This window comes from Antedon mediterranea, chromosome 6 (genome assembly GCF_964355755.1).
Source record: "Antedon mediterranea chromosome 6, ecAntMedi1.1, whole genome shotgun sequence".
NCBI lineage: Eukaryota > Metazoa > Echinodermata > Crinoidea > Comatulida > Antedonidae > Antedon > Antedon mediterranea.
This window is the reverse complement of record NC_092675.1, coordinates 22,040,222-22,064,444: the sequence shown is the minus strand read 5'-3', so window position 1 is coordinate 22,064,444 and position 24,223 is coordinate 22,040,222. Positions and strand designations below refer to the sequence as shown.

Genomic DNA, 24,223 nt, shown 5'->3' with positions numbered 1-24,223 from the left:
TATTTTTTATTCATGCTCCTGTGTCAGTTCTGATCCATCCTGGTGATCAGATTGTTGGAAATTGTTTTCTTCTGATATTGATATAAGTCATTGTACCATTTGTATTAAGCACTCTATCAGTCTATTTCTAAATAATAATTTTCAAAAACTGAAGCTAAAATTGCTCCACATAAAAATTGTTTTAAAACACAATTCAGACCAAGCAATTTGGATTTTTTGAACCGTAGTCAAAATTAGTTATTTTTATGTGGACCCGTTTCTAAAAGACAATTATTATCTATTTATTCAAGTGATTTAGATTTTAGATTTTATCTCTTTTGTGGACCAACTTTGCTTCAACATAAAATATAGTACAGTTATTATCTTTCTGTTAACAAAATTTAATATTTTGATGTCTAAAAAAATCAACAAATTATCAAATGGAATATCATTCATAGTTTTAAAATCACCTTTTATTTTCCACTTAATAAAGTATTACAAACTACTTAAAGAAACAAATTACAAATATTCATCATACCAAACTTTACAATTTACATACAAATTAAACCTCACTAAGTTTACTAAAATAATGACCATATCCAGTATCCTCACCACTACAAATAAACATGTTTTAGTATTTCCTTTCAACTAAACAAAAAGAAAAATTACAACATTTTCTTAAACTAACTTTACATAATACAGATTATGGTTCAGTGTCTACTATTGCTTTCACGCGAAAACATTTGCATAGTTTTCATAATCTTGCATTGTTCAATTATGGAGGACATTATTTTCATTGCTTTATGGTTCAGTAAACAATACAAATCAAGGATTATGTCAAAGTTCATAACAGATATTAATTACCAACAACTTAATTCTGGAAAATCGGTATCATGTAGTGTCGGCATTCAATATCTGTAAAGACTACAAAGTAACAGAGCATATCCAAGATGTGAGCATCCTTAAACCACCTGTGTTGTAATACCTTCCATGACATTCTATTACTTAGTAGCTTCCCTCTAATTACTATACACTTAAGAAATGAAAGTGTTCACTGAAAATATTGATGATCAAAATGTCTGCTTTATGTGAATCTTTTTCTTTTATTCAAATAAAAAAATTTAAAGTTTTCATTGTTTAAATTAACACATCTTATTCTCTCATTGGATAGTTTCAAAATATTTCAAATTAACTCGATGTTAATCAATTATTGCTTGCTTATATTTGCTTTCTTGTTTGGTTTCTGGGGCTTGACTTTCTCGGAAATGTATACTTGCATATCAGTAATTGGCCGGTATGGTGACTGAAAAGATAAATGTAAAACTTAATAATATTTTTGCTCTTCAGTCGGAACTAAGTTAAATTCTAGATTGTAACTATTGTATAGTTTACCTAAGCAATTGCAAAAACATCATAATACTAGTAACTCCACAAATTTTCACACAACAGTGAAGCAGAACAGACATGTGGTGTTAGATGACCACATCTAATACTTTATATTACAATAAAACATAGATAGATTTTATTCTTATATAGTTCAGTTTGAAGAGAATCATTTAACAACATTTTGTGAACACAACCCAGACCCAACTGTACTGTACTAAAGTGATGGCTGGCAATTCCCATATTCCATTAACACCAACATACATTGTAAACAGTAAACTCTCCCAATACCTTTGGGTTGACCTAATAATTTCTGAATAATCTGAAAGTCTGGCATTCAGAGTGTGCTTTTAGGAATATAAGGATTTGGGTCTGATTTTTAAATATTTTCTGACTTTCAGGGTGTCCGGTATTGGGAATGAGTTTTAAATATTTAAGAAATTAATGTTTAATGTTTATAAATGTATTGATTTATGCACAAACTCATTGTGAAAACCTAATATTATTATGTTTGTGAGAGATGTAGCCAGCTTACCTTGATCAATGGATTGAAACACTTCTCACAGATGCTGATGCCACTTCCTTCTTTATCAGCTACACACTTGCAAACTTGACATTCCATTGGCATGGTTGTCTGTAGCATTCGTTGCGTAAACACATCAATGAACTTTTTGTCGTTAATGGATTGCATGTCAAAGATTGTACCGTTTGATTCAAGAGCAAGGATGGCGCACTTGCTAGTTGGTTCTTTGATGCGACGACGAAGATCAGCATCGCCCAATTGTCCAGATGATGACTTGCGTGTGAATGCAAAACGTTCATCAATACCTGAAATATTGTAATTTGTTTTTATTTTTCAAAAAACTGGAGAAGAACCTCCTCTATTTTTTAAGCTGAAACTCCAAAACTCCTTATTTTAAAGTTGCAACTTCCAATCCACCCCACCCCACCCCTCTCTTTCTCTCTTTCATCCATATGATAATGTACTTACCATATACACTGACATCTTTACCAGCCTTTCCAGTGAAGTTGTAGTTCATAAGTATGTTGAAGTTAATACCACGTTTAATAATAGTTCGGCTAATCCTCATGTATGTCATCTATAAAAAAAACATCAAGAAATTTACTGAAGAATAAAAATTGAACTAAAGAAAGAACAGTTAAAACTAAGAACAGACATATAAATTGTATACAAGAGGGCCTTTTCTACAATTGGTAGATATGGTTAACTGGTGTGCATTTGAACAAAGAATGTGGATGAGATGTTCGACACTTTTTTATTTTTTTAATAACCTCATAGACCTAATTCCAACTGATTATCATAAGCTCAAATGTTTAAATTTACGTGTGTTGGTCAAGTAAAAACATCTTTATTTTTAGAGAAAAAAAGAAATATTAACACATTCTCAAATATTACCTTACTGTCCTTGCATTGTGAACAAGAGATTAGGATGATGTTCTTGGCAACACCAGCACGGAATGGATAGTTAGCAGCCTTCTCAAGTGCTTTAAATGTGTCATTGTTACCACCTTCTCCAAACTCCAAACTGTCAATTCCAAGCTGTAGCTTGCGCTGATGGTTGAAAATTTGATGATCAATTGTGTGCATGTGAGGTATATCATGGATATTTGGACCACCAAATCCAACAAGACCAAAGCGATTTTCCTTCATACCTGTGGGAAAAAAAATAGCAATTAACATTGATAGAAAGTTTACATTATATGTTTAACTAACAGTATTGGGTTATTACACCAGATCCAGAATGTGATTAGAATCTGTATTTTCTACCATTAATCCAACGTGTCTTTGACTTAGTTATCTACACTGAACGAAATTGGTGTGACTCATATAAGTTCACCGCTTACCTTTCTTTTTAAGTTCAGTGTTCAAAGAATCTGCAAGATCTGGTAGCCTCTTGACAACTTCTTGGGCACATAGTTTCTCTTCAACAACAAAGATGATATCAGCTGACTGTGGTTTATCATCATCTTCTTCAAGACGTTCCCTTTCATTTTTATAAAAGTCTTGGTTTTCACTACCTTTGCACATGACTAAGGTGGAAGAGAAATTGTTTTTAAACATAAACATTTACCATAAAAACATATTAAATTGAATCTTTCTTTTGGTTAAATAACATAAGTTCTGAGTTCTAATTAAGAATGCATGTGCATCTCATCTGAGCACCAGATCAATAATCTTTGAAAAAAATAATATAATTCACATACCACATTCCCTAAGAGGCTTCAACATAACTTCCTGTTGTCTGCACTGCTCACGGTAGGCATTTGAAACATTACATATAGCTGATGCAATGTCATGACTGAGCGACAAACCACACTTCTGGTTGACGCACATTTTGTAAAACATGTTTTGATCCACCTGAATGAAATAAAATAAATATTAATAAAATGATTGTTTCAGAGTTATTATTTTTGTTAAAATGTGGAAATATGATATTAAAAAACAATGTATTTCAGAAATGAGAAAGATAAAACTTTAAAATGAAGAAGTGCAAGATATTTCAAAGAGTAATTATAAAGCTATTGAATAGCTTGTATCTACACTATTATAAACTATTATATGTTCAAGAATAAGATGAGAAATATTTAAATAGAAACATTAAATTAACATTAAAATAACATACCTCTGTAAAGCAGCGACTAAACTCAGATCTGAAGTCTAAGAAAAGCTCAGCACACCTTTGGTTGCTCTCCAACTTTGGATTGGCATCGCAACGTTTAGCATCATTATCGTGATCGTTGCATTTTCGGCCGACCTGCCAACTACGAGCAAACTCGGGAACATTGTCGGTGACGCGTCCATTAGATTTTGTCATGTCATCATTCTTCTCATAATTGTAGGTACCGAAAAGTCCACGGGTCTTGCCAAAATACCAGCCAGTTACGTTCACAGTACAGTATTCACTGTACAAGTTGCAACGAACGGTCACGCCATTGGTGTTGTCAACGCGGATGATGCCGTTGTCACGAATAATGGTGGTCTTCTCGAACTGGATTGGTAGATCAATTACACGATCATTCTTCTTGACCTGAAAACAATATATATATATAAATTAAATAAATATATAATGTTATTTACTAGCTAAAGAACACAAATTAAAAGGGGTAGTGTATGCATCAAATTATACATTTAGTATACGTATTTTGTACAATATATCAATTATTACTTTTAACAAAAGGTTATGCTATTTAAAGGTACATTTCTAGAAAGACACATACCTGCCAATCTGAAGTGATTTCAATGGTCTGATCATCGACTTTGACAACAATAGATCTGGAATCAGTGTTTTCTGCTCTGTCATAATCCACAATGACACTGAAGTTTCCATCAATGAAATCACTAGCCAATATGTAAGAGCATTTGTTGGAGAAGTCAAAGTACGATTTATCAAAGGTGGTGAAGTGTTCTGTTCCCATCATCATGGCATATGCTAAAAAACATCAGAAATGACAAAGAATATTAATAAAACAAAACTTTATTTATAGAATATTCTGTATATTAATTATGAATTTAAAAGCATTTTCTGGATAAAATACTAATTCATTCATAATTATATTTTAACAGCATGCCTTGATAAATAGCACATACCTTGATATGGTGGAATAAGGTTCTTTGGTTGGATAAGTCTCTTGACCATGTAGAACCAACTCCATACTTCAGTAGACTGCTGTATGTACTGATCAACATACTCATTCAGAGAATCTGAACCCCACTGTTCCTTAAGACTCTGCAGATACGTGTCACTGAAGAGCATTTCCCTTTGAGCTGCTGCCTTTGCTAAAAGGTTGTTCTTGTAGCCTCCTAGACGTCGATATACAGATGACTGGTATCCTTCATATTCGTCCATTTTTTCTCCTTGTGTGTATACCTCTGGCCATTGAGTCAAAGTTTGCCATTCTTCTTCAAGGAAAAGAAGGAAGATGATTTCACCATTCTCGATGTCAAGTTTCTCTAGCAAGTATGTGCTGCTGTTGTACTCCTGTGCTTTTGCATACATTTGTTCTTTCAGATCTTCATATCTCAAAATAATGAATCCTTTTACTTTTTCCATCAGTGAGGTAGCAATACAATTCTACAGACGAAGAAACACAGCATATTAAAATTTTTTAGATTTAAAAGAATCTAACTAGGCTCTGGTCAGTGTCAATCTTAAATCTTGTTTGTAATTACACTAGTTTAAAACAATTAAAAACTATGTTTTGTTACTTAATTTGACCTGTTGCTGTCTGTCCCCTGTCTTGCCCAGGCTTAGTGAAATCCCAATTTATTGAATTGAATGATTATTTACTTTGGTATTGTTTGCTTGTGCTCTTCTATATTCTCTAAGCTCGGTCAAAAGATTCTTCAGCAAAAAGAGGTCCTCTGAGTTCTGTATCTCATTCATAGACTGTGCAACACTTTCCATTATGTCAGAAGCCAATTCATTGTTCTTTACACCTTCTACGAAGATCATCAAGTCATTGTAGAAAGTGGAATCTTCAAAGTTCAACTTCATCTCATCAAATCGTTCTCTAAATGCACCTGGACAAAACAAACATCAATTTATTACTTATGAAATATAAAAGCAAGAACTCAATCAGTTTAGTTAGTTATCTCAATGTAAGCAATTTGTTATTTATTTATTATTATTTATAATTATTGTTTATTGTTGGTAATTCTAAATCATTAGTGGCAAAGTTAGGTTTTAAGAATTGTCTGTGTTTTTAAACTTCTTGTGTTTAGGCTAGGTCTATCCCTAAATGTAGTAGTGGGCTACAAAATAATTAGGTTGTATTTTAAGAAATCTGACGATGTTGCTAAAACAGGAAAGAAAAAATAAGCAAGATACGCTACCTTTAATATTTACAATGAAGTTTTCAAACATTTCTCTGATTATTTCTTTTTTGGCTTGAATATTGAGTTTCAACGTTTCAAAATGGATCTTCTCTCTAATCATTATTTCAATGGTAGCATTTGTCAATTCTTGTTTGATCAATTCTACATCGCTAGCCATCTTCATTTTATACGATTCACCAAAAGCCTTGAACTCGCCAATCATACGTCCATCAAACTGTGCCTTGTAACTTTCAAGAGAGACTAAGGCATTCTATACAGAAATGGATAACAATTTAGAGAGGTATAGCTAGATGTCTGCAACAATACATTTACATTATACATTTCATATCAACTACTACAATGTATATTTCTCACCTGTGTCCACAATTGTATTTTCATTTTGAGATCTTCCTTTAGCTCTTGAATCTCAGACTTCAGTTCGCGAAGAGTACTGTTTATTTTCATAAGTGATGGCATAATTTGGAGAGCAATATCTTCTTTCATTGTTTTAATATTTTCCTGTAAACATTTGAAAAATGTTAGAAGATCAAAAGTGGTAGTTGTGAACTAAATTGTATGCAACATTAAAAATGCTATTATGAATACATGTATGTGAAACATATTAAAAATGAGGAAAAAAACAAAAATGAAAGTGTTATTTATATTCATATGCTTACATTTATTTGTATGATACGACTTGACATTTTACTCTTAAACACAAACAATTTTGTTGCAAGATCCCGTTTAATTTCATTTAACATTTGCTTGTATTCATCATTTTCTTGAACAAAGTCCATCATACTATCATACAAGCGACGTCTGAACTTATCCATACGTGACTTCATGTCGCTGGATCTACCAGCTAAAGAGCGGTTAATCCTCTCGATTTTGTTTGAAATGGTAGCCTATACAAACAAAAATTGTGTTAAATTATAAAAATGTACAATGTTAATGAGACACCTATTTGATTGGTTGACTTCATATCACATGCCATGTATTATTTTAATGATTGTGTGACTACTGTACGCTCAGGCTTTTATTAACATTTTGAGTCGCCTTTTCAATTCTAGATGGAAATAGCAGATTAACAGAAAAAATTAGTATGTATGTTTATAAAACAAATAATACATTTTTCTAAAAATTAACTAGAGCACTTACGTTAATTTCTTCAATCCATTCTGGACGCCAATGGATCTCGTTTCTCAGAACCTTTGGACTGGTGAGCACAACACGCATATGAGCATCATTTGTAAGTTGTCCCTGGATCATTCTGGTGAGGTCAGCTTCAAGAGCAGTGTCATTATAGTAACCCATGACTATCTTCCAGTAATCATCACCTTCCTCTGAAAATTCAAACAGTATGTAATAGTAGATAAAGTTATATCAAATAATAAAAATATTGGATGTTATAGGAAGGTATAATCATTTTTTGCAAGAAATCTCTTAATAATGTATTGATGCTCCATAACCTTTGGTGTTAACATGTGACATGCAAAATTGTATTGATTGTGTATGATCTTTGCTCATTCTCAATAAAATAAAACTCACCTTCAAACATAAGTTTGTACTCAATCTGTCTGCTGATCATGTCCAATTCAAAGTAACTAGGTATAACTTTATCGTCATATTGATTGGTCATATCCAGACGGTAATGACCATCGGAAATAGTGATGATCTGACCTCGGAACCACATTTCTCTTACTGGTCCATTGGTCTATAAACAAATTAAAAAAATTCCACATAATTTTCATTCTAGCATAGTAAATATTGTGTTTTCAACAAATAAGCCAAATTAAGATTTTAGTGTAATAGATATTTAAGACATCTTTTCATTTGGCTCAATATCTATATGAAAAAAGTGGAAAATCTGTTTCAACCTTGCCTATGGTTTCAATCTTGCATATGGTTTCAATCTTTATTGACAGAATTGTGTAAAGTAAACAAGATTGTAATACGAGAAAATACAAACAAAATACAGTAAAATATAAATTCTTACATGGATCTCATACTTCTGTGAAAGTTTGTTGAACTCTCCCTCAAAAGCAATTGGAATGTAGTCGTCGTCGATAGCAATTTGCGATTCCAATCCAAAACTGCCACGTTCAGTGTTGTTAGTGAAAGAGCATGCTAAAGTTACATCAACGTTACTAAACAAATGCAATACTTCCATTCCCATGGTGTAATCACTGGTATATTCAACATTTGTGTTGTTAGTTAAATCAAAACTGAAACTGATGGCCTTTGTTTTGTCACTGCTGTATGTTACATCAATATCAGTGCTGAACATAGTGTTACCATCGAACAGTTTGCCAACACCTTTAATTGTGATATCCTAAAAGAAGAGTAATATTGCTTAGAAATTGAATATCGAATTCAGCTTCTAAATATAATAAGTATTCTCTTTCTAATAAAGTTTTTCCTCCTACAGTACAACTTATGTTTTAAAGTACTTACATGTTTATCAGGTCTTGAGATAATAATTTCAGACATGTGATGAATTTTATTGTCATTTGTTTTGTTTCTGTATCGGGTAGTGACGGTTGTTGTCAAATCATTTCTGACAAACATAATCTATGGATTTAAAAGTAATACATTAAATAAAAAAATGTATTGAGTTAATTTTGCTAACCCTGACATAAAAACATGAATGCATTTAACAACTATATATATATACACAACTGTTTGACTGAAATGTTTTCAATTGTCTTTTTAAAATGTGTAGCGTTTTTGCAATGTTTCAATTGACAAATTTAAACAATTTAAATTTGAATTTGTGTAGAAAAAGTGCTAAACAATATTCACATTCCAAAATCAAAATTAAACTAATAAAAAGTACATATTTACCGTTGAGGTGGTCTCAATAGCATTAATCACAGATCTGATATCCATTGCCATGTCTTGAGGAATATTTGGAACAACAAATGGATGTCTTAGGTGGACAACGTTATGAATGTTGTGGTTTTTACCGAGGTATTGGTCAGTGTTGGTGTGTTCCATACAGATTTTATAATCTTCACTAAGATCACCGTACAAGAAACTTATATATTGAGAAATATCCTCATTTTCAGTTTCATAAGTAAAATTGAAGATCATGTTTCTAAGTGGAGCTTCTGTGACCTGTGGCAACCTGTTCTTGAATAGGTATTGAACCTTTTTACGATATTGATTGGCATAAAGTGTTTTCATACTTGTCTCAAACTCAATCTGTAATAAAATGAATAAATAAATAATATGAATGAATGAAATATTTCTTGTAAATTATTTAATTGATAAAAAATGTTAAAGTATAGCTTTTTTTTACAGTAATCTGTTTTGATCTTCTGGTATAGTAAATTGGAAATCATTCAAAACCACTGGGTTTAATGTTCATTTGCAAACTAATTGTAGAATGACTACAACTTACCTTCCGGTCTCCATCAACAGTAATGTTGGCACCAAACAAATTGCTTGCTCCTCTGTTCAACCGAGCAAAAACAAGATCAAAATTCACATCATAACCAGTAATATAGGTATTAGCAATATTCAGAGCAATGTCAAATTGTTTGTCTGATTCAGTAATCATTGGAACCATGTCAAAGTTCAATTGCATTGTCTCAGCATCAGCCTGTGTAACAGTAAATTCAAAGCCAACACCAGATGGAGTCTTGCTCAAGATTGTCCTCAACTTGACATCATTCTCTTCTTCAGGAAGATCAAACATCCAAACAATGTCTTTGATGGCACCATTCTTTTTAGTTTCATAGACCAGATCAGTTGTGAAGACATTGCCTGTGGTAAGAGAGATCTCAAGATGTGGGTTGACTCTATTTCTTGCAATACTATTGTTAAATACAAGGCCAAATGATCGTTCTGGTGTTGTAGTAGTCATCTCAAAGTCTAGTACTTTTTCGGTTTCTGTGTTTCTGGTATTCAAAACCAAGCTGTTTCTGATGGTTTTTTCTGGAGCATAAGTGACAGACAACACAGATGTTAGAGCACCCTCAGCACAGCTAAACATAAAATCACTTGAAACACGCTGATCTGGAGCTTCTAGGGCAAAGATTACTTGATGTTCCTTTGTCATCTCATTGGTTTTATTGGTGTGGTCCAGTTTGACAGCAAATGTTTTACCATCTTCATTTCCTGGTGTGAAAGTAACAGATGTTTCAAAAGAAGTGAGCTTTCCACGTTGTTTAGCAGAACTAAATACTTCAAATTGGTTTTCTGGTGTTTCAAATCGTATGGAAAATTCTCCATGCTTTTTGTCATCAGTCGTCTTATTGCGAAGGTTGGTACTAAAGATAAACTTATTCTGAAGGACTGTTAGTGTTGACTCAAAGCTGAACAAGGTCTGGTTTTTGTATTCAAATTCTGACGCCCAAGTAACATCTTTCAATGATTCAAGGACAGGAATATTGCAAGTAAAGGTTAGTTCCTTTTTCAGTTTTTGACTATCACTCAAGTCATCTAATTCCAACTTTGTGAAAACAATTCTTTCTTGGTTCTTTCTTGTGGTTAACTCTGTTGTCATCTCCCCATTGGTCAATTCAATGTAGTATTCAATATCAACCTCGGTTTCATCAGGTGTGGTAATGCCGATGTCGATGCTATGCTTTTTGTAAGTGTCATCATCTTCCTTTACAATCTTCTCCCAAGTAATAGCCATTGAAGAAACTTTATCAGCCTCTGTTTTTAAAGTTGTGGTAGCAGTTACTTTGTTCTCAGACACTCTCTGCCAAGTTTGCGTAAATTTGCCTTCTCTCAATGGACAGGAAAGCTCAAATACCAATGATCCTCTTGGTAAAGTTTCGGTTCCCTCAGAGTTTAGGTTAAGTTTGGTATGGAAAAGAAGTGTAGTTGAAACAATCTCTTCAAGATCAATTACGATATCCAATGGTTTATCAAAGTTTCTTGTCAGAGACTGTGTGATTTGGAAATTCTTTTCCAAGGCTGGGATGCGTAGATTAAGCTGAAGATCATTCTGAATATTGTTTTCCGACTTGGCTAGTTCAAAGTTGTGCTCCAGTGCAATGAACTTATCTCCTTGACAATCGATATTACTGTAGCAGAGACGGTGAGAACTTTCAGACTGCATTGCATTGAATTTAGTGTTAGAGTCGATGCGGAAGTCAAATTTGGGATTCTGAGAGAAGCTCATACTGGTCATAAACTCATATTCTCTGAATTCCTGGAGATAAAATGGAAAGTTCATGTAAATAAAAGACATTCCCTTAAAGAAAGGGCAGAAATATGTTTTATATTTTAGATATAAAATTTGAATTTACTTAATTACCAGAATTCTTAATCAGATTACAAAAGGTAAAAATTTATTTAATCCATACAATTATTTTGACGAATTATATGTGTCAAAATACATTTAATGTTGGAATTGAAAATTTATAAAAAAAAAACCTACATCATTTGTTTTATTTGTTAACTTCATTGCAAAGTTCATGGTACGACTGTCTTGGTTACGTGGTACATATTCAATAGTAGCTGATGAAGTCAATTTATTGCCCTTTTTGACGATTTCTCCATCAATTCTAGCAGTGATGTAGCGACCACCAAGATTCAAGTCTGTTACATACGAGGTTTTTTCCTCACCAATATTTTTCTGTACATTGCCTAATGAGTTGAAAGAAAACAAAATAGAAAACTTTTTAAAATGTTTAAATAGCACTGGTAATTTAATCAGGATTAAGGAGGGAAAGAATTAGTTGTTTTTATGAGTAAATTGAAATAGAAGAAACTTTTATCAGAGCTTTGAAGACTAGACAAGAAGGTGTCTATAATATGGAAATAAATTGGATGAAATAAGATAATTTTTGGTAGAAAAAATTACTAAAAAAGAAATGGAGAACACAAGAACAAGAGTGAAAAAAAAATTCCACTTGAATAAAAAATGATGATGATAATACCTGACAGAGTGATAAGGTTCTCAGAAGGTTTGTTAAATACTAGGTCAATCTCGGTGCGTTTCTGTCCTAAATCTTTGGTAACGCTTCCAGAAAGGCTGAAAGATTTGGTTTCTTGTTGACAGTTGTATTCAAAGGTGACAATTGGTGAGAATTTAACTCTTTGGTTTTCTTTGTCTGGTTGAATATTCAAGCTGTAGAAAGTCTTCATCACTTGAGCATCATCAATAAAGAAAAGGACTTCCAATTGCTGCATCAATTCATCTTTGACCAAGTCAGCTAAAGTAAGTAGAAAATTAAATCAATTAGGAATACAAATTCATCAGTTTTATTGATGACAAGAAGTTGAAAATAAAAAATGGTACAGGTACCTTATGCAGTGGCAAATATAGGCATAGGCATACAGTGGGTATAACAATGAAAATATGTGTGTTACACACTATACTGTAACATTTAACATTAAAGATGAACTAAAATGTAACTAAAACATCTTTTTTTAAACTGTGACTTAGTATTTATGAGTATTAACTACCTTCTTTGGAGTATGTATAATAGAAATTCCACTGTATCAACTTACCAGAAAGAGAGGCAGTTTTGGTTGGTGTTACCATATCAATGGTGAGGTTCTTGTCTGCACGATTTAATGTCATGTCAAGTGAGTAGGTACGTAGAATGGTTGTACCGGGTGTACCAACCATAAAATGTACAATATCAGTAACAAACACCTCGTCATTAATTGCAGTCTGTAATGAAATTCAAAATGTTTTGTATACATTTTATAGTACTTTCATTTATTAGATAATAAAAAATAATAATTAGGAAAATGATGCCAAAGAAGTAAAAATGCTCTTTTTCTTGTAACATAAATTGCCATACCTGTTTCTTTTTGTATGAAGCCTCCATTCTGTATTCGGTAAGAGATACATCACGCTTCTCCAAGTAGATTTCAACATCAACATTTCCAGACAATGGGAAACGTGGGCCATTTGGCTGTGGGTTAAGAATACATATATACAGTAAATTTAGAGAAATCTAATCTTCAACCATGTAATATCTAAATAAGGGTTAATGATTTGATATGAAGAAATCCATTTTATTGCACTATTATGGTAACTAATCTTGTAGCACCTTATGACCTCATTTTTTTAAATGGCGATGAAGCTTTCAACATAATAAATTAGTGAAGATATCAATTTAATACGTACAAAACAAACTACAGTAAAAAAATCATTTTAACCCCTTAACTATCACTAAAAAGTGGACATACTTAACACTTACTTTCATGATACTGCTTGGGAAATTAGCCTCAGCACAAAGAGCAACACCAAAATATTGCTCTATATCTGAACCAGTACACAAGTTCAAATCCATCTGGGTATCTGGATTGCCTTGGATTTCCATCTCTTCTTCCATGCGGATCAAGTACAGATTTGATCTGAAGCAATAATGAAAATAATATACGTTTGGTTTGACAATCTAAAAATCAATTTATGTCTTCCTAATTTGTATCTTTAAAGCCATACTTTTGAATGACTTCAAAGTTAAGTCTGAATGACTTCAAAATTAAGTCTTATTATGGTTACAGGTCCAGGTAGGCCTACAGACCAAATCTAAGAGTGAACTTAGAAACTTGAGATCACTTACACGCCAATTATGTTTAATAAATCTAGAACTACAGTTAGATATCATGAATACAATTTCTTCTTCAAAATCTAAGCAAACTTACTTTACATCTGCAATGTTAAGACGTCTTTCTGGAACCTTAAGATTAAGGTTGAATGCCTTGCCGTTGGCCAAAACAACACTGCCCTCAAGTGATGTAGAGGTGTAAGCACGAGCTACGTGTTTAACTCCGGTTCGAGCAACGAAAAAATCGGTTTCCATAATGGTACTGACCTCCACAGTTGCACTAAGTTCAAAATTAACGAAATTAGCAATTTTCAATTTCACAAATTGTCCATTTAGCATTAGCTAACATACACTGTATATGGACATTTTATTTCAAATATTCAAATATAATATAAACAAATAAATAATTTATTATAATGTGTATTTCATTGTGTTCTTGGTAAGAAGCTATGTTTTCACAATTTTAGTTTATCTGTAAATAATTGTTAATCAAATTTACCTTGGTTCAATCTTGCCAGTAATATCTAAACTTCTTGGGGCAACCATTAATTGGCGGACATCCATCTTTCCAGAAGTCTTAAGTTGGACTGAGGCACTGCCGTTGACAGAGATCTTGATTGGAACACCAGCACAAGATGGAACAAAAGTAGTAATCTCCAACAACATCATGTTCTTGCTGTATTCCATGACTTTCTCTTTTGCAAGCTCCATTACAAACTATTAATCAAATAAGAAATATATCGTTTATCTATAAATTCTTAATAATAGATACAATTTTCTTATTTAAAAGTATAACTATACCAATTTACATAAGGATCTAAGGGCATGATACTCACCTCTGTAAACAAGAGGATTCAGGTTCCAAATAATTTTGTTGGGTAAGTTTTCATGATTATCAAATCATGTTTTCTGCCATGTTGACATTCATGGTAAAGGTAACAATTAAGATAATCACAATTATGAGTAAACAAATGAGTAATTTAGAAACACACTAACCTGAAGCATAGCAGTGGATGGGTTTTGTAAATTGAAGTCTTTCAATTTAGCCAAATCAGCAAAGCCAAGCTCATTTCCAAATATCTTCCAGTAAACAGACCCCTGAAGTTTGTCTTCAGCCTGGATGTCAAGCTGAAAAATAAAGGAAAGGATTATTAGAGGCCTGAAATTTATTAACTCATTTGCTTAAGTCACGACCAGCATATTTAAACTGATTTAAAATACACAGTTTTAACACCATAGTTTCCTTGCAAATGAGAAAAACCGTAGGAGCCAGTGGTGGATTTAATGTATTTATATGTACAATATTGCTTTGAAATCAATATTCTTCCAATGTTAGAGCTTTGCTTAATAGTACTCACGTTATCAAGTAGATTGTTCAATGTGCTATCTCTAATGGTTGCACGCTTTTGACGTCTTTCTGGAGCCATCAGAAGATCCATAATTCCATTTTCTTTTAACAAACCATCAGGTCCAGCCATTGATTCAAGGAAGTATTGAATTCCTTCTACACGGCCACCAATCTCCAGAAGGTCAATGGAGAATCCAAAGAGATCAATCTTAGAATCTACAGACACTTGACGAGGAATGAAGGACTGGGAGGAGAAGATGACATCACTCTCTAAGGTGGCTCCAAAACCAGTAGTATCTGTAAATCCCAATATATTACATGGTTACATAATTAAACATTTAAAATGACATACAGTACAGCAATATTTCATTAATCACAATAAAGAGATGCCTATGATCTTTAACAGAGTTAAGAGTGGCTCCAGGGGAAAATGGTGTTAATGAATGATTGATATTATTGAACATAGACCTACTTTGGTATGAATCTTAATATATAAAATCATATAAGTGTATATTAATATTAGTTTTACTAACCATTGAAAAATGAAAGTTCCATATTGCGGGAGAATTTTCTTGGGTCCATGCGGAATCGTTTGAGTGCACCACTTTCTTGGACAATTGCACGATGATCCTGTTTCAATGGGTCTGAGGTTGTGTTCAGGTTCTTCAAGAAACTCCATACATAAGAACCAACTAAAAGAAAATATTTAAATCGTCTCAGTTAGATAACATTTATATATAACTGGCAGTATATGTAAAAATAAGTGTGGAAACAGAGATGTTATCAGCTGTTGTAAAAGTTACTGAGATAGAATGTGTGTAAAAAATCTGTCCTTCACAATAATTTCAACAATTAATGACAAATATTGCAGTTAAAGATGATATTTTATATTGAATTACCTTGATCAGATTTCTCAATTTCCATTTGCTCTATAACTTTTTGAATCATGTTGGCATCAAGACATTTCATGGCACCACGGAATGCTTCAATTCTAATCTCACTATCTTCTTTCTTGTCTTTATACATATTGAGCATGATGTCACGCTAAAGAAAAGAAAAGAAATGTGTTTATATACAGTACAGTATACAAAATACAGCATATATTGCTATAGTTATATAGGTATTATATATTCTTTTCTATCAGAAAGTACATTCCAATCTAGGGCAGTGGCTATGCGGTTAAGACTACAAACCACAGCCATAATATCGGTTCAACATAGGCCATAGTTTGGTGATAGAACAAGTATTCTCAGATAACTTAAAACTGGAATGAGTTGGTGAATCAACACTTTCCAATTAAGCCGAACTTTAGGCATAAGTAGGCCTAATGATAGACAAATCTAGGTCCTGAACTAAAGTCAAGATTTGAAGTGAGGACCATTGAAGCATGTAACCACCAAACTCAGTAGTAAACTTACATTTCCTTTTTCACATGGAATGCGGCGAAGAGCTTCCATGGCTGCAATGCGTACACCAATTGGGTTTAACTTCTGTTCAAAGCATCGGTCAAGTGTTGGGATGACGGATACAGCTTGTCCAGAGTTGCCAAGAGCCTTCAGTGCTAGCATGACCTAAATACAAATAGTTAAGAAATTATTAGAAAGTTTTATAGATAAAATTGAAAAAAAGAAGATGAACAGCTGTGACTTGAAAGTTGATTTAATCTAAAACAGAAGCATGGAATTCCTCCATTCTTGGAATTGTGAAGACTTTGTGAATAAGCATTTCCCTCTTCTTTTTATATTTTAATATGGTTAAAGAGCTTTGCTGTATCAGCTCCAACATTGTGGAATTGCTAGTATATCATTTGACTAATTGTTTTTCATTACGTACTTTGAATTTTTTCTCGTCGGTGTTTGCATTACAATCAAATCCAAGTGTTTGTTCAAAGAACTCAAGAGCAGTTGGTACTGGTGTGTAATCCAGACAGTTTTCATTTTCACTACAGAATTGATGAATCAATGCAGAAAGTGAAAGGTACAGGGCTTTGTCATCATCTCTATCTCTTAACAGGTTCTGTAGATACAATACAATTATAAATAAGTGACAAAACGTTGATGATCCAATAAATATAAACAAATGTAAATCAATAGATGATTCAACAAATCAATTAATATTGAATTAAAATAGTCAATTATCTATGGCCATCTAACCAACCATATTCCATAAAATTAAATGCCAAAAACAAATTAGATTTTTGAAATAAAAAAATGGTACAGGGTATTGAAGTTAATTTGCCACTACGTACGGTAAGGTCATTGACCATGTCAACAGATGGATGTCTCAAGAATGCAAATGACATTATCCAAGTATCGATTAATTTTTGTTCAACTGCTTCAGAACGAATAAGATCAGTCATTACGCCAACACATGCTGTGCTCTCACATACTGGAAGGGCATCGATGACAAATCTCCTAAAATCAAGCAATAGTTAATACATTTTAATGCGGTAAGAGTAATCACGGATGCAAGAAATATGTCATAGGTCACATGTAAAAAAATTACCTATTACTTAAAAGCCGCACTGTAATATTAAATGTGCATCTATCAAATTATTATGTTTTTCTATCGTTTAATTTTCGATCAACTGATAATACATGTTATAGGTCACAGGCCATAGGTCAATGAAAAAAAATGACCTTTCTTACCTCAATGAAGCACTGTCACCGCAAATCTCATTGTTCATCACCTTGGACACAACACCTGCAAGTGATGCCTTCTCAAGCTTGCGCATTTGGAAAGCAACTTTTGCGAACCTTTCAGCTGCATCTGCGCCAATATCTGAATCGATGTTATCGCAGACCTCTTGGAGAGTTGCTTCAAGCTCTTGAGCATCAATTGAATCTTCCTTAACAATGTGTTCAAAGAGCAGATCGGTTTTTCTGTTGATTTGTGCTGAAATAAATATGTAAGTAATAGTTTATAAGAAAATATTGGGAAAAAATCAACTAGCCTTCTTAACAGGTATAATTAAATCATTAAAATGTAAGTCAACAGATGACCTATGACCTATGCATTGATGAGTCATCAGTTATTGATTGGACTTAGAAACTACAAAAACTGACAAGGAGAGCGTGAAAGAATTTCCAACTTCTTTGCATGCACTCACATTAACATGACCTAACCTGTTCCTATGTCATTTTTCCATTCTGTAAGTGGCGGGTTTCCCGCTGTTGAATGAGATTGTAAATAAATAAATAAATCGCAAGTCAGAAGCTTAGTATACTTACAATCAGATCTTTGTGGAACATTCACAATGTTGGAAATTTCCATGATTTGTACAACGGTGGTAACAGCGCCACTTTCTCCTTTGGAAAAAGGTTTAACAAGGTGTTTCTCACGACACAAGGTTCTTTGTAGTCTCTGACTTGTCCATTGTTGCTCACAGATCTGAGTGCTGTTCAATACACTCATTGTGGGCTGTTTTAAATTAAATGTAATATTCAAGTGACTTAATAATGGTAGATGTTTCAGAAAAGTCCTTTTATATTTTTATTCATTGAGATCTACAGTAACCAACTGATATCATTTTTGTTTTTAGTAATTTGCCTTCAGATATAGTAAGATATATATATATATATTTAACTTATTCCTTAATACATAGTTGTTTTAATATCTAGTTTCTTTCTAAATTAATTTATCAATATTTTAGTTGTTCAATGAGGGGCTTTAATAGTGTAGCAACTAGCCCTACACAGCAATTACTATATTGTTGTTTTAACAAGTTACTAAACGCTAGGTGTGTTACTCACTGCATGAGGTAGAAGTTGTATTGCCTGGACGGATGAATCAATCTCACCACGTTTCTGACATCCCATGAAGTCCTTTGACTTAACAGTTACACCCTCATCAACCTTTTTAAGGTCAACTGGGCAGATACCAGTTACATCAGTCTAGGTATCAAACAAACAATAATAAATCAAATATTATAAGTTATAAATAATAAAACTCGTTCTACAAGTGGTCCAATAAGTCATCCGGAATACTGAGTTGAAATTGTTAAATGGAGCATTGTAAAATAGAATAGCTTTGAAATAAAAAACACTATTAAATAGATCGCAAATAATTAGTGCGCTTTTAAATAGGGACAGCTGTAAGACAGAACACTAACATTGGGCGTAGTAAAATTCTAGATAAATAGGAGTGTTGTAAATAAAAGCGCTGTTAAGATATGGAGCATTGTTAAATCAAGGTACTGTTGAATATGGAGAGCTGTTCGATAGTGCCATATTTAAGACATCTTCTTACCTCCATTGATGTTGTCTGGCCTTCTGGTTCCATGGACAAGACCTGAAGTGAGGTTCCTTGGAATGCAGACAATACACCACGTTTAAAGTTGAGTACCCATGATTTTTCCTCATCTTCTGGACAAAGTGTTTGAATAAGACCTTCATCATAACTGAAGTGAAGTTCTTTGCTCATCAACTCTGACCTAAGGAAGTTATTGCTTTTTGAGATTGTCAGTGAACCTTCAGAATTCTTTTCTTGAATCTGAACCTGAGAAACCTATATGAAGTAGATTATAAAACATGATGCCATCTTCCCAGAATAATAATATCAAAAACATAGTCACCCTTGCTTTGTATGCTATGTATAGATATTAACACTAATATAATGAAAGCACTCATAAATTAAGTGAAGTACTTGGCAAAATATGCCACAGAGGGTGCATGTTGATATTTCGGCCTATGTTAAAAGAATACAAATGTTACCCTTTTTTATTTGTGAATTTGCGATTTTCTTATTTTTCAATAGGCATGTTCTGCAAGATTATATACTGACAAATTCAGAATGATAACCTGACAATTGTAGGCGCCACAATTCTTCAAATTTTTTTTAAGGTATAGGGAGCTTCAAGCAAGTATTGTACTGTTAAAAACAATGACCATAAATGAAAAACTGTACCGTTAAAACCATTTCACAGTTGTCAACAACTTCAATGTTTGCGTTACACGTTACAACAACACTAGAATCTTCATCCGACGTTCCATTGATAAGTGATGACACAGTTATACTGTAGTCATATGTGTATTTCTTGTTTAATTCATAACCAGACATATCTACACAAAATTACATTACATATCAAACAAAAATCAAAATAATATTATAGTTAATCCGGAATAGGTTAAACTTCACAATGTAGTATAGAATGATGATTTGTGTAACACTCAGCACTGTTTTTCATTTACTTTCGGTATCATAATTATAAACTACCTTGTCAGTCTACGATCAATTAATTTTTTTTTTAATAAAATCTGAAAATATTTAATAAGGACCTTCAACAAATTTAGTCTATATATACTCAAATAATTCTATGAGCTTCTTTTTGAAATTTTGTATTAGTTGAAACAGTTTTGGAAACAGAAAATATCTTACTTTTACAAGTTTTTCCACAGCGTTCTTCTGTGGTTTGCCATGGCCCTGGAAGAAAAAAGAGTTAGTTTATACAACAGGTATATTCAGTAAATAATATACTATGAAATAAAATGTTTCAGGTATATAAAAGAAAATTAATAATTAGTTATAATATAATAATCAGTCAGACTTTTAAAATAGTTGAGAAAAAATTGAGAATAAATGTAAAAACAATAGAATTAAATAAAATTAATACTAAATACAACTCAGACTGTAGCATAACTACATTTTTTTAAAAGAAAGTTGAAAATATATCAATATTATAAAAATATGTTTACAACAAAAAAGCTTTCGAAATTGATAATATCGTATAGTGCGCCCTCTATAAATAAAACTTTTTAAGAGTCTCTACAGAAATGGTAGCCCGCCCGCGATTTTTTTTTTCGTACATAAGTTGGGGACCCCCTCATGAAAACGTCACAAAATAAACATGAATAATTCATCAGTTAAATTTTCTTGTTCCGTGTGCACCCAAGCGTATAGCAACAAGAAGTGATTACACAAGTGCGGTACGATTCTAGTATAGGTCTAATCTCCGCTGTGTGGTTGCCGCGTGGGATTTCATAAAAAAATAGCGGCGTTTTGTGTGGATTGTCGAAATAATCAGCCTTTAGTTTATGGTGTTTTTAATATAATTTATTACTAAACAATTACGTGTTAAAATTATAGTTTCTATTAATACTATTAGGCCTAATTATTAGTCTCTAAAACCATGTCTATTCTAGTAGTAGCTATGTGTGGGTGTGTGTATGTGTGTTAGGTATGACGACACAGTCCGAGTAATAAGTCAGTAAAATTAAACAATAAACATTACACAAAAATATATTTTTTATTCTCGTGGGTCTAATCTTCCCATCTCGTGTTCATATACGCGCATTTTTAAAGTTCCTTTGGGTACATGCATATTGTTTGATAATAAAATAGCAGAATTAAAAAATTACAGTACACAAATTATAGACATTTTTTATTCTTGTGGGTCTAAGCTTTCTTTGGGCTATGTCCAATTACTACTTAGTTTAATGTCTTGCCTAGCTGTCGATTAGCCTCGGACACATTTTGCATAGTGGCGTGTGTGTGTGAAGAAGAGTGCGCGAAGGCAATCACGTGAATTGACCTAGAATCCTAGGCCTACTGTAGAAAGAATCGTATTGCAGTTGTTCGTGTAATCACTTCTTGTTGCTATACGCTGCGCTTGGGTGCACGCGGAACAACAAATTTAACTGATGAATTATTCATGTTTATTTTGTGACGTTTCATGAGGGGTCCCCAACTTATGTACGAAAAAAAAAATTGCAGCCCGCCCTCATTAGAACAGATAAAGTATCTTTGAAGTACTTTGTTTGGATAAGAAGTAGCGACTGTATTATTTTCTACAGCGAATAAAAGAAAAATTTAATGAATACTAAGCTATGAACAGGATTAACTACAGTTTTCTTACCACTTTAATTTTAACAATTTGAAAACAAAATTGTAATGAAGAAATATATATTATTTATACAAAGCCAGTTCATTAACTAGACAATTCATGTAAAACAAACAGAGAGCTTGGTTGGTTGGTCCGACAAAAAATTATAAACCTTACTTATCTCCAACAACAAAAAAGTTGATGTAGTTGATGTTTCAAAAGAAAAGTAATCTACTGAATAGGTATTCCACGAAAATGTGTTTATTAAACGCATTAAAATCCAGAGGTTCTTTAAATTCCCAAAACAAAAAAATTGTGAAATTGTAATTCCTTTTTGATCGCTGATAGAATTAGAAGATGCAACAAAAATCCTTTAAAACTAAGTGGTATAAAAAACAAAATGAATAACTTAGTATTTACTTACACGCAAGTGTGGTGGTTGCCAAAACCAAAACGCAAAATACTAGTTTCAGCCCCATTTCGAAGCAGAGCCGTAGGCCTTCTTACGAAATCTTGACTGATTAATTGTGGAACTACTGCAGAAATGAAGAAACGATTCGTCCCGGACCTTTTATACTCATCACCAAACAATGGGGTTCAAAAGTCGTTTCTCCATCAACCAGGTCTCAATTTACTTTATGCTGACAAAACGAAAACAGCTCTTCTATCATGTGTTCGCTTCACCCTCTGCTCGCGCAAACAGCAACAAAGCGATTAGTTGCTATTTTTAGTGCGTGACCTAACATCAACAGTATTATAAGCCTAAACTCTGTACAGTACAGAGTTTAGGCTTATAATAGATAATTTATATACATTTATTAAGCTAGTCTATGTGAGATTTGTTCTAATTTGTTTTAAATAATCATGAATTAAATAGGTATGTGATTAATGATATTATCAATAAATATTATAATTCCGACTCTAATAGAATACAGTAGGCCTAAGTGGGTGTTTTTATACTTTAGGAGCACTTCTCTATACAGAATAGGGATATAGCATAAACATTGTTATTTTTTCAATGAAAAAAATATTGAAATATATTTTATAAAAACGGGATTCTCAGCAGGCTATATTTTTCGATCTGTTTTGACACAGTAGAGTCATTATATTTTTTAGGGTTTCAAAATTAGTAAACCGGATCTGAAACAAATAGGTTACAAATGAATTAAAATGATTTATAACCTCTGAACGATAAGATATTGAACTTTACTTAAAGCTTGGTTCCCACTAGAACATAACGCAAGGACGTAAAACGCAACGCAAGCGTTTTAACCAATGACAAGCGAAGTTACAGTTCACAAGCGAATAAGCCATCGCTTGTGATTGGTCAATTCACTTGCGTTGCGTTACGTCGTTGTGTTGCGTCGCTAGTGGGAACCAAGCTTTAGCGTAAAGCTTGGTTCTCACAAGGACGTAAGCGCAACACAAATAATTTGACGAATCACACTTTGCGATGGTTTTTCGAACTGTCGCATTTTGTTTGTCAACTAACTTGCGTTGCTTTGACCTTACGTGCTGCAACCAAGTTTTTCGTATAGGTAGATACCAGCTTTCACTGTAGTCAAACGCTTGAGATTCGCAACTTATAAATAAAATGATACTATACTAGATAAAGGTGCTTTTTTCAGACTTAAGAACGCAATAAAAATTGTTATAGGAATAGCTTTTTTGTTTCTTTGTTTTGTGATAATGTGGATTGGAAAATTTTAACTGGAAAATTAAAATGAGGATATACAAGCAACAAACAAAAGGCGGCTAATGAGATGGAAACATTGTAGAAGTCAATAAACAATTTGCATGTGGACAGCCGCGAAAATAACTTTAAAATCAAACAATTATCCATAAAGAACAACGTTATACAATAGTTAATTAATAACCGTATACATCTAAATACTTTAATTTGTTTAACCTTTAATGTCTGTTTTTTAAGTAACAAAAGAAAAATGGCGTTTTGTATACTGTTTTTATTTCCTCGTTATTTTTGTAAATTTTCTTGTTTTTTTTTCGAATATAAATACTGTATAAATAAATCTATGACATGTGACGGTTCATAAATGGAAGAAAATGAGAAAAATGGCAGTGGGGTGGCTGGGTGTACTAGGCCTATTGCTAAATATAATTACAAAGTCACGAGGATTATATTAGTAGAGTACATTGACACAAAAAAGTTGTTTTTTGTTGCAAACAAGGATCTCACTGTGGGTCAGTTTGTTTAAGCGTGGTTCCCACTAGCGACGCAACACAACGACGTAACGCAACGCAAGTGAATTGACAAATCACAAGCGATGGCTTATTCGCTTGTGATTGCTAACTGTCTATAACTTCGCTTGTCA

General features: G+C 32.8%; 1 protein-coding gene across 1 annotated transcript; it reads right to left on the bottom strand.

Moving 5' to 3' along the window:
• Positions 1–430: 430 nt before the first annotated feature.
• Positions 431–22,433, bottom strand: LOC140052264 (apolipophorins-like). Its single transcript, XM_072097738.1, has 40 exons — positions 22,315–22,433; positions 20,447–20,491; positions 19,976–20,130; positions 19,319–19,576; positions 18,823–18,963; positions 18,301–18,490; positions 17,719–17,965; positions 17,319–17,484; positions 16,904–17,086; positions 16,489–16,641; positions 15,970–16,114; positions 15,604–15,762; positions 15,081–15,367; positions 14,719–14,850; positions 14,222–14,439; positions 13,820–14,002; positions 13,372–13,528; positions 12,970–13,083; positions 12,671–12,836; positions 12,097–12,372; positions 11,595–11,803; positions 9,603–11,366; positions 9,044–9,403; positions 8,654–8,770; positions 8,196–8,531; positions 7,748–7,913; positions 7,358–7,542; positions 6,877–7,104; positions 6,575–6,718; positions 6,218–6,470; positions 5,673–5,905; positions 4,973–5,456; positions 4,603–4,814; positions 4,008–4,412; positions 3,589–3,742; positions 3,229–3,414; positions 2,780–3,036; positions 2,354–2,462; positions 1,898–2,190; positions 431–1,282 (listed from the first exon to the last, which is right to left on the bottom strand). Exons 1-40 carry the CDS (start codon positions 22,367–22,369, stop codon positions 1,187–1,189), a joined length of 9,621 nt encoding a protein of 3,206 aa, XP_071953839.1. The 5' UTR covers positions 22,370–22,433; the 3' UTR covers positions 431–1,186.
• Between the last annotated feature and the right edge of the window lie 1,790 nt (positions 22,434–24,223).

Bases quoted from the DNA above. Each gene is read 5' to 3' on its own strand.
- LOC140052264 (XM_072097738.1), bottom strand. From the start codon at position 22,369: ATGGGGCTGAAACTAGTATTTTGCGTTTTGGTTTTGGCAACCACCACA. The intron at 8,532-8,653 runs GTAAGTACTTTA...CTCTTCTTTTAG, and splicing joins TCTCAAGACCTGATAAACAT to GATATCACAATTAAAGGTGT. The intron at 2,191-2,353 runs GTAAGTACATTA...ACAATATTTCAG, and splicing joins TAAAGATGTCAGTGTATATG to GTATTGATGAACGTTTTGCA.